Below are 11,700 nucleotides of genomic sequence, written 5' to 3' on the forward strand. Positions count from 1 at the left end.
AGTTATATGACAGACGACTTCAGCAGATAAACACAAACACAGCTATTGTGCCCTGACTGGTTGCTGATATCAGTCTTCCCAGCTAGAAACAAAATAAAAAAAAAAAAAAAAAAAAACACAATCCCAGTGTTATTCTCCATTTAAGACTCTGGCTATTTGACAAACTTAAAAAAAAAACAGGGAGTAAGACAATTACTGGTGCTCATAGTCTGAATGGAAGGGGGCTGGCACTATATTGAACACTCTAAGTTGTTTTTATAGAACTCTTTGGCACCAAGGTGCCATCCTAAACACCTTAACTGCATACCTAGGTGGAATCTGAATTTCTCACGTATATGTTTATTTGGGGCAGTGGTGAGTGGACCCTCTGCCCACTGTTTCTGTTTCTTGGATTAAAACAAAGTAGTGGCCATCAAGTGAATGGCCAGCACAGCATCCCAGAGGGGCCAGCCCTGAAGCAAAACATTTTAAAAGCAACAAAGCACAAGACAAACTGTTACTATATCATCCGTTGCCTACAACTCATTTGCAGGCTTGTTAAAGGAAACACATCTGATGGGCCCTCCCTGGTGGCGCAGCAGGTTAAAGCACAGCACTGAGAAGCTAAAGCCATGTTCGCATGAGTTCGATTCCCGCCTGTCCCAGAGGTGACCACATGGCGTGGCAGACCTCTCCTGACCCGCCCGCTGCTCCCCTCAGCAGTGTACTTCGTGGATCTGTCTGTTCTGCGCCCCACTCTGTCTATGGTGAAGCCTCTCGCCACCCCTGAGCCTCTGTTCTGTATGCACAAATAAATAAATCTTAAAAAAAAGAAAAGAAAAGAAAAAGAAACACATCCGCTGAGATGCTCAAAATGTCCTGCCACACTTCCTCCTATCCGGAGTTCAGCCATACCAGGGAAAAGGACAGGCAGCTTTGCTTTGCAGCCCTTGGCCATCTGGTTTTCATCACTTGGACGCTCACTCTCAGAAAATCGGTTTCAAATATTATTCTCCTATTAGCAGGTTTTCATATCTTCACATCCTGCAGACAGTCCTTCTCACATTAAAACACACACATTTACAGAGGTAACATGTACAATTACATTTTCGTATCATTCCCAAAAGGCTTTCACCACATCCAGACCCTCATGTCAGTCAGGTTTCTGAGCAAAAAGTAATGTTTGAGAAGCCCACACTCTGTGAGACCAACTTTCCCAAATGCCTCCACTGTGGGGAGAATACAGGATCTAGAAAAAAGCACTCACAGAAATGAGTAATTCTCAGTGTTAGCAGGTGATAACAGATTCACAGCGGGTGAGGACCCACAGCACCTTGGTTTCACATTCTTTCACTATTCTGATAAACATGACCTCCTTGTAATGTAAAGTCACTTAGCAACTGCTGGGCAGAGGGAAAAGCAATCTAAGGCTAGCTGGATTCCTCCCTCTAGTTTCAGGAAAGAGAAATGTGATCAATAAAAACTAGTTTTCAAAACTAGGAAATAGTTTAGACCCAAAACGTCTGCAATAAAATAGGCAAAGGCACCAAACTTTTTGAGTTTGAACATCTCCACTTCCAAATATGGGGGTCTTCAAAGGGTCCGGAAGCAAAGGCTCAACAGCAGTCAGGGAAAGAGAGAGAGAGAGAGAGACTTGAGTCTAAAAAATTATACCTGCCCCACCTCCAAGTTGAAAAGAATATTCCATAAGCAAAAAGTAGGGGAAAAAACCAGCATTTAACTCTCAGAAGAAACATTAATAAAATAGTAACTTGAGTTCTAAGTGTATTTACATTGTTAAATGACACTTATATTCTAAATTAATAAGTTACATTTCAATAACCAAAGTAATTTTGCAAGTAAGCTCAGTGTAGGTCACACACACACACACACAAAGTCATAGGGAAATCTCGAGGGAGGGACATACCAAATACAAACAAAGGAAAGCAACATATTGTCTATATTTATTTTAAAATGGCAAAACATGAATTCTCAAAGGACTCTATCAGATCCTCCAAACAATAAGGTAATATAGTAAAATCTGGATGTAGGTTTTTAGAAAATGGTCCTTCTAGAGATCTTTAATTTATTGCGATTTAGTGACATCTAAGAGAATCATTTTATGGTTTCATTATTTCCATCCTCTTGTGAATAAAATGGACCCAATTAAATTTTAGACTGTGAAAACAGGCTATCAAAGATGCCGTGGAAAATACTTTATTCCTAGCAGAGTCTTCAAACAAAGTGACATATTTAATATAAGTGATATACAAGTGCATATACCTATATGTACAGCAAAGTGTTGTGTATCAAATATACACAAGTTGCAAAAGAATCAGAGTAGGAGTTATATGACAGACGACTTCAGCAGATAAACACAAACACAGCTATTGTGCCCTGACTGGTTGCTGATATCAGTCTTCCCAGCTAGAAACAAAATTCCAATGAACTCCCAATACAGAGACAGTTTTCTTACTACAAAGAGACCTTTGTTTGAGTCCCCCACAAGTGACAAGGTCAATCCTAGCCAATCTTGACATTTCTATGGAACCTTTCCACCAGATTTTTTTCCAAGTTCAAATCATTTCCCGAAAACTTTTCAAAATCCAAAGAAAACACCGTATAGATAAAGTATCAGTTAAGTTCTTTAACAAATACCATTCATGACAAATGTTTTCCTCAAGATATTTTTCTAAAAATACTACTTGTAAAACTTAAAATCACAAGGTCTATGTGATTTAATCCCTATCCTAAAGAAGAAAAATATCAGACTCAGTATGGTAATAATATGCTGAATAATTGCTTTAAGTGATATTTACCTATCTTCTCAGAATACATACAAAAAGGGATTTCAGGATTGTTAAAGAAAACTATTCTCAGTTTCTACACAGTCATTTAAAAAAAATTAATAGCTTGCTAAGAGGTAGCTCAGTATTCATTATCACCAGTGATAACGCATTGTTTCATTTAATTCCTAAGAAAGACTTACAAGCTTACTTTCTACAAAGTTTATTTTGTTGAAAAAGCAGAAAATTATAAGCTGAATTCTGCCTGCTCACATCTTCAAACACACATTTTTTCTTCCTCAAATCATTGTAAAAGTAGTCGAAGGAATTTAAGCTACTTAATATCTTTACTGTACTGTTGTGTTTTAAGCCCTTGATAAGATAGGAATCATAGACAATTTTGTAATTAGTTTACTTCTGGAGAATTCTGCAATACTCCAACAAAACAAGCACAATATCTCTCATTTAGGGAGCAATGTCCAGGAGGAAATGACAAGAAGGCACCACAGAGCCCTGTCAGAAATGCACTTCTCCTTTAAAATGTCTCTTCACTTGAAGAGGCCAAAGACTTTAAAGAGAAAAATAATTGCTCTATGTCTATCTCCATGCATTATGACACCAAAAAAAGAGCAAATTCTATTCATTTTCCATATGGGAAATCCTTAGCAAGACCTAACTGAAATTTGCTCTTTAAACAGAACCCACGTGTATGTATTTTTAAAGAAGTGATCCAGATGAATCTGAAAGAATGAAAAGTACTCACTAGTTTCAATTCCATCTAAGTGAACGACCTCAAGCAAATTCACATAATTAATTTATACCTTCAGTCTCCTTATCTGCAAAAGGGAATGGATGGAACTTCATAGGATGCTACAAAGGATTACATCAGATGAAATAAAAAGCGTTAGAAAGCACAAAATCAACGCCCAGATGCTAATAATTAATGCAAGGCAACTAGCGGCAACATCGCATCATAAACAAGCAATCAGAATCCCTAGATGAGCTTGCTTTGGAAACTTAGAACATCAACCAGCCTTCTCGTGCTTAAATTGAGTGCTAGATTTAACTTGGCTAGATCACAGTTTACATTAAAATCTTTTCCATCAGCCAGAAAAACTGTGTGGTCCTGCTTATTTTACTCACAACTGGCAGAGTCAAAAATCCATGTAATGATTCAAAACCCACAGCTGTAAATGCAATGCAGATGAAATACTACAAGGACACCCCCAGCCATTGTGTCCTTTTCCACAAAGTTCTACCCAGGCTTAAGATTGATAACAGCTAATGACTATACTTGGTAATAGTTTCCAGTGTCCCAACCAGGATTATTATCAAGTTAAAAATCTCAGTGTCACAACTAAATCTTCAGACTCCTGCAAAACCAATGCAAAAAAGGAAAAGGGGGGGGGGGGAAGCAAGTACTAGGCCCAAATATCTGCAAAAAAAAGCAGGAGTACAAGCCTCATTGGCAGCTGGAGTATGCCAAGGCCTGTTATAAAGCAGTGGTATGAGGAATCTATCACAGAGCAAGGCAAACACACCAGGTCCAGAGGAAGATAACTAAGGTTTTAGTCCTAACCTAAGAGACAGCTAATATCCTTTACCATGAGAACAAATCCACTTATTCTGAACTCACTCAATGTCAAAATAAAGCTGATTGTTAAAATAGTATAAAATTTCCCACAACCATCTTTAAAAAAAAAAAATACAGACAGGACATGCAATCAAGTCTATAAGTACAAAATCCAGAGACACTTCAGCATACCAGTTACATGATCAAAATGACAGTAAAAATATAAACAAGATCACGGCTGTTTGAAAGCTGTCCCTTGCATAGATCATCTCATGTAATTCCCCTAACTTTATGAAGTTAGATATACTTGCATCCTCATTAGATAGCAGAAGAAACTAGGATTTAGAGTTAATAAATACTTGCCTATTCTGTTTCTGAAATATATATTTTTCTTTTTTAAAAGATTTATTTTTATTTATTTATGCACATATGAATAGTTGACCAGAGGTGCAGGGAATGAGAGGATTCAACAGAGAAAGAGTGGGGAGTAGAGTAGGCAGAAGCACAGAAATACACTGCTAAACTCCAGAGCAGCCGGTGAAACAGAAGAGGTCTGCTGCGCCATGTGGGTCAGCTCCCTGGCCAGAGACCAAACTCAGGCTGCAGTGGCTGGCAATAGCTTGACAGCACTGAGACTTTAACCCCTGCACCACCAGGGAGGCCCTGAAATGGATATATTCCTAAAATGTTTGCAACTTGAGATATTTGTGCTATAATCTTCAGCTTGTTGATTTCTGATCGTCTTAATATGACAATAAAATATATGACCATAAATGCCATCAATGAAAATTATAAAATACCACTTAACTCAAACAAAGCCAATCTCTTATGAAACAAGCAGGATGGAGGGTACTCATGCATCTGGCTAGTAGAAAGCATCGGGGTCAATTCTTACTGTCCTTGTTTCCTCAGCAGGTCTGGGCCTTGGGGTTCATTTGGCCCTGTTACTAGGGTGAATCAGGCCACATCCAGCCAAAGAGGCATCTGAGTTCTGACTACTTCCCAAACTTTCAGAGATCAATTTCTGCGCCTTCCAGATTCAGGGGTCTAAACCTGGTCTTTCATAGCTTTCCTCATGACCAGTTTGAGCTTCTGGGGCTGCCTTACCTAGTACTGAGCTGACATTTGTATTTCAGTTTCCAAAAATGTTGCTGTTGTCTCTTTCCTTGTTTCTGTTTTTAAAGATTTAGTTATTAGCCATGCATACAGAATTGGGGTACAGGCCAGAGTTGTAGGAGCTGTGAAAAGATTCACAGAAACAGAGTGGGGAGCAGAACAGGCCAATATAGGAAGTATATACTGCTAAAGGAGCAGCAGGTGAGATAATCTGCTTGCCATGTGGCTCACCTCTGGGGCCAGGGATCTAACTCAGACTGAAGTGGCTGTGGCTGGCTTCAGTGCAGTGCATTAACTTAGTGCACCACCTGGAAGGGCCTCCTTGTTGAACCTTGTGAGCTTGTGTCATGACTTTCGAATCACCCTTAGTGGGATTTGGGAAGAGAATGGATACAAGGGCCAGAGTCAAATCCTCTTTACGTGGTATTGTCGCCTAGGGACCGGTCACAAAGCTTTTTGCACAGGCAACAAACTGCTTCCTGTTCTCTCAACTAAAAAGCCACATTAAGAAACTGCAGCCTTCCTTTCTCTACTTGAAATGATCTCAAAACAGAGATGAATGTCACTGTCTTCCGACTATCAGCTGAAGAAATTTGGTTTAAGAAAGAAAATAGCTGATCTGTTGCATTGAGGAAAACAGGGCAATTGCTTTATTTACCAGGGATTCTGTGGTAAACTTATGATATATTGAATAAGAACATTTGCCAGTGTAAAACAATGGCAACATCTACTAATTGCTCCAGGGCAAAGTTTCTACAACATAGAGAGCCTCACATTCTCTGGCCTAAATGTAATATGTTTTTCTTTTAAATTTTAGTTTTCAGAGTAAGTCAGAAAAGATAAAATGCTGATAATACCATAAGACTTTTGAAGGTTCAAGCATTCAAGTCTAGATTTAAATTATCAACTGGAAAATGCATTTTTACAAAATGGTATGTTTTGTATTATTTGAGTAAAATGTCACTTTGGGTAGTATGATGTCGTAACATAAAATAATATTTTAAGTATGTGCATTTAAAACAGCATTTAGTACCCAATGATATTTTCCTTTCATTATAAAATTGGAGGAAATATCTTCCAGAGAAACAAGTGCTTGGTAAGTACATTTTTATATTTACTGCTACTGTAATGTACTCTTCTACACAAAGCTGAAACTGAAGAATTTGGCATTAGACGCTCATTATATGTTGGAAACAAATTCAGCTACTCAGGACACAAAGGCACATTGATGGATATTTTTATTTTACTCTGCAGATACTGAAGACAAGCATCATTTCAGTTTTAAATTGCATCCCAAGGAAACACCCATGTTTTAATTTTGAAATGGGAAGAAGAAAAACAAGCATCCTGCAAAGTTCTTTAGCAGTAGGTTTTTACAGGTTACAAATAATAGTACACTTTACTGTTGAAAGAAATTTAACTGAAATATTGCAAGCATAACCTAGATATGAAGAATGAAGACACAGAATTGAGGGTGTAAAACTCCATTTTATAAAACACCAAAACAAAGCCTCACCTAGTTTTCATTTGGCAGAAAGCTTTGTAACACACAAAAATCCTTACTTAGGGGTTAGGATTTTTAAACACAGCAGCGGAATTAATATTCAACAATTTCCTTTCCAGGTATTAGTCCTTTACTACTGATATACCTTAAAATTAAAAACAATAGAGGTCCTCTCCAGTGGCGCAGGGAGTTAAAGTGCGGCCCTACAAACTAGCCACAGCTGCTTCAGTGCAGGTTCTTCAGTGCAGGTTTGATCTCGCCCTAGAAGACCCACATGGCCTGGCAGACCTCTCCTGACCCGCCCGCTGCTGCCCTCAGCAGTGTACTTCCTTGATCTGCCTGTTCTGCTCCCCACTCTGTCTCTGGTGAGTCCTCTCACCTTCCCTGAACATCTGGCCTGTACCCCAGTTCTGTATGCACAAATAAATAAATCTTAAAAAAAATGTTTAAATAATAGGATGAGATCACATTCTCTTACAAATCAATGTAAGTCAATCATATTGCAAGTTTTAGGGTTTTTTCTATTATTAATCAACTATTCTAATTTATTATTTATCATTTATTCTAGGAAGCAAGTGTAGAACTGGAGGTCAACGTTTCTGCACAGCACTGACTCACAGGCGCACTGTACTGCTTCAACTCCAAGGTAGCTCTAATCACACCATGAGAAAGAAAAGAATGCCCTGTCCCAAAGAAGACACACTACAGGCTGGGAAGTTCAGCTACAATCCCATATTCTTTGTAAGAGGGACAGGAAGACCAACAGTTGCAGACCCACAGTTCTGACAGGGTAATAGGAAGGCAGGTGAGAGCCTGAGTCACAGGGCTGTCCTAATTACTTAAGATTTCTGTGCCAAACTTTGGTGTTCCTTTCTTCTTCTTTTAAAAAAATATTTATTTATTTATGCACTGAGAACTGGGGTACAGGCCAGAGGTGCAGGGCGGTGATAGGATTCACCAGAGACAGAGTGAGGAGCCGAACAGGCAGATAGATGGACGAAGTACACTGCTGAGGGGAGCAGCAGGCGGGTCAGGAGAGGTCTGCTACGCCATGTGGGTCAGTCACCTCTGGGGCCAGGGATCGAACTCACACTGAAGTGGCTGTAACTAGCTTGCAGTGCTGCATCCTAACCTACTGTGCCACGAGGGAGGGCCCTGGTTTTCCTTTTCTTTTTACTCTAGCTGCACATCTCAAGGAAGGCACCACTGGCATGGAGGGAGGGGTGGGGGAGGGGGGAAGCCGTGCCTGTCTAGCAGCTCTGGTCCCCACCTACTAATGTCAGCGGAGGGAGCTGCCAAGTCAATGGACAACCAAACATCAAGTGCCCCTGGAGGTGAACCACACTATCATATCATATGAAAAAAACACCTCTTCTGCCTATTACTAAACAAGCTCTACTATCTCATTAAGCCCCATGGCAAGAACAATCTATATGACTCAAGTGTACATCTAGTCAAGCTTTTTCTGAAATTCAAATCATTTTTTCCTTTCAACAAGACATGTTCCCATATCCCTACAATCACTTCAAACTTGCCCCAAAACCAAATTTCTCATCTCCCTCACGAAACCCTCACCTGTTGCTTTATATCCTGCTTAACATATCACCTTCCAGAGTCAACCAAGGAGAAAACTGACATCCAAACAAAGGGCCTCCCTCTTTCTCAGCAAATATTCTCAATTCTCTGTTCTACTCTCTCTGAAGCCCTTCCCCTTGGATGCCTACCAGTTTCCCATCATCTGTGTTACTGCAGTGGCCTCTGGTCTTTCACTAGTGTCACTTTCCCTTCTAATGCAAACACTGCTGTGCTTTCCTAGCTCCTATTTATTGTTCCACATTCTGCAAGACCTTGAGGAAACGGGAAAATTCCTTAGCATGGGAGAGAAAGACCTACACCAATGTCTACAGCCATACTTCTGATTCTCAACAAGGATCCTAAGTTCCTAACATCCAGCCTGATCCTCACTTGCCCCACCAGGGCAAGGAGCCTGTTCTGGGTACCTGTGCCCACACCCTGCAGGCCCATTGGCCACCAATGGCCCCTAAGGACCAACATTACTGTGGGGGGCAGTAGGGACACCAGCTAAAATGCTCTAGAACCTACACATCTTGCAGATTCTATGTGCTGACTGAAATGACCAATTCTTTATAAAGAAGGACTTAGTAAGTACATGACCCTTGCACACACACACGGAACAGAATGGTCTCTTCCCTGACTTTCTGTCTTCAAACAATGTCACCTTACATAGAAGGACTTCTAATATCGACGTATGCATAAATAGTCAATTTGTGAACTGCCATACAAATGAAAAACAAGATATTAATTTTTCAAACAAATGAAATTTAAGTAAAAAATTTTAATTTATAACTTCAATGACTCATGTAAAAGGTAACAAATCATGCAACATCTTTATCCCATTTTATGGGTGGGAAATGAGCTACAAAGGGTTAACAACTTGCTCCAGGTTCATTTCAAGGAAGGGAAACCAAAACCTACTAAGAGTATCCTCCTTTTTAAAATTTTCAGAGAATTTTGATGTCTTGGTATGACTAAAGGCAAACTAAAACAAACTTACTTTTTGCTTGCCTCACAGACGTCAGTAATATTGGAAAAAAGATGGTGACTCTCTGTTTTGGTCATCGTATCACTCAGTTCTTTAGAATTTTTAAACATACGTATCAAGATCTCCAAGCTGAGTAAATATGAATGCTCAGAGGATATGACTTCAAAGATAGCCTGGGAAGAAGGAAAAAAAATGTGTTATTACATCTTCTAACTGAAGAACAAAATATAGCACTCATAATTCCAGTATAAGAACATAATGGCAGACTATATTGAAAAATATAAAAAAAATAAGCATTAAGAAATGTACATATAAGGCACATATATTCAAAATCTCAAAACTAGAACCAAGAGCTATACTATAAATATGAAAAAGATGCATGGCATGACTTGAGATGACATGCAGAAGTCAATCTCTACCAAGGATGGAGTCTATGCTAGGAAACCAGATACAAAATCTCAGTGCAAGGTTAGCTAACCTTTGGATTAACATCTCCTCCAGTCTTTCTTTCAAAGTGCCACTGTTCTGAGACAGTAAAAATTTATGGTCATTGCTTGGGAGTTAGAAGATATTTTTCATAAATACGTTCCATGACTCCCTCTCTTCTGGAATCTTTCTCTCCCTAATTTTAATTAGACCAACTTACACTCAGTGACAGCAAACATGCTGGGTGTATCAGGAAAGCAATATTGAACCTACCTTCAAAAAATTCTTATCAATCACAAGAATTCTTTCATATAAACTCACACCATTGAAAGTCATTCTGTTTGTTCAAGAGCCACCTCTCTGCCCTTGTCAGTGTCTCAAGAAGACATGAAGTACCCACTACAGAAACTGTTGGTGCCAAGCACAAGGTTCGTTAAAGACAAGGGTTCAGTAAAGATGAAATGCCAACCCACATCTGTGGTTGCACACCAACGCCCCTCGTGAGGAATTCACCTAGCTCCCTAACAAAATCAAAGTCAAGGCTTCCAAGAATGGCAAGGTAGGGAGAATTCCTCCCCAGGGAGGGGTGGTGAATACCTTAGGATGCCTGCACAGCCTCTCTGGAGCCCTCCAAATTACCCTGCTATCATCAGCCTGGCCTCAGGCCTGCTTCCTGTAAGCCTGCAGCCCAAAGAACACAGAGAACTTTCTCAAAAGTCCTTGTGCTGTGGCTGAGGTCAGGTGGGAGCTAGCTGCTAGCGTACAGGAAGGCAAACACCCAGCTGCTGGGGTGGGCCATACTTGTAAATCAGACTATGACGCTAATCTCAGCACCTAGCTCCCTTGTTAGCATCCACGAGCATTTAGGGAAATCTTAATTAAATGAGCTAATCTAGCCTCAGAGGCGCTCCAGAAACTGATGTGTTATAATCACCTGCAGAGAAAAGAGTAGAAACACTGTCTTATTTAACCTACATCAAGTAATTCTAGAAATCAATACTATTATTTCCAGGTATATAATGGCAACTAACAAATATTCCCCCTACTTACGAAAAAGAAAACATTTCAGGTCGTTGATGGATATTTTAAAACATTTTCTAAAGGAAAAGCTTTAATAATAAAATCCAAAATGTTAAGACTGGGACAGGTGAAACTAAAGAGAATAGGTCATATGAAAAGACAAATAGGTGGTAGTAGCTTAATATAAGTTTAATGCAATAACTCTTAAGCATCTTTCAACAGAGCCATCAACTACTTCAAAGTAAATCAGGTTAACTCTGCTAAAAGTAAAAGGAGCAGAAAGGAGCCATAAAGTGAGATTCGTTCTTATCATTACTTTTTGCTGTAACAAATCTGGACAAATATTTTCAAAACATAAGGGAAATAAAATAAATTCAAGAGACAAGGTTCAAAAGAACAGAAAAGCTCAAATTCGATTAGAACATTAAAGAAGCTCTTGAAAATATCCAGAAACAAGGACAAATATTGTTTATGCCACAATGTTAACAATAAAGAAAAAAATATATACTCCCTTCTCTCCATCATTAGGAGAACAGATTTAGAAAAAAAAAAATGGTATAAAATGAATACTTAGAATGGCTTGAATGGTCTAGATTAATCCATGGCATTTGCATGGATAAATCTCAAAATGCTGAATGTAAAAGCTATGCAACCAGAGAATGCCAAAGTCATATCATTTATCTATATTTTAATACGCACACTAATATGTGTGTGTGTGTGTGTGTGTGTGTGT

General features: G+C 39.2%; 1 protein-coding gene across 1 annotated transcript in view; it reads right to left on the reverse strand.

Moving 5' to 3' along the window:
• ARHGEF26 (Rho guanine nucleotide exchange factor (GEF) 26) overlaps positions 1-11,700 on the reverse strand; it is a 111,943-nt gene that overhangs the window by 71,806 nt on the left and 28,437 nt on the right. The window contains exon 6 of the mRNA XM_004682333.2: positions 9,534-9,694. Within this exon, the coding sequence (XP_004682390.1) occupies positions 9,534-9,694 (161 nt within the window). The remainder of the gene's footprint in view (positions 1-9,533; positions 9,695-11,700) is intronic.

Source organism: Condylura cristata, unplaced genomic scaffold, assembly GCF_000260355.1.
Source record: "Condylura cristata isolate star-nosed mole 26May11 unplaced genomic scaffold, ConCri1.0 scaffold00014, whole genome shotgun sequence".
NCBI lineage: Eukaryota > Metazoa > Chordata > Mammalia > Eulipotyphla > Talpidae > Condylura > Condylura cristata.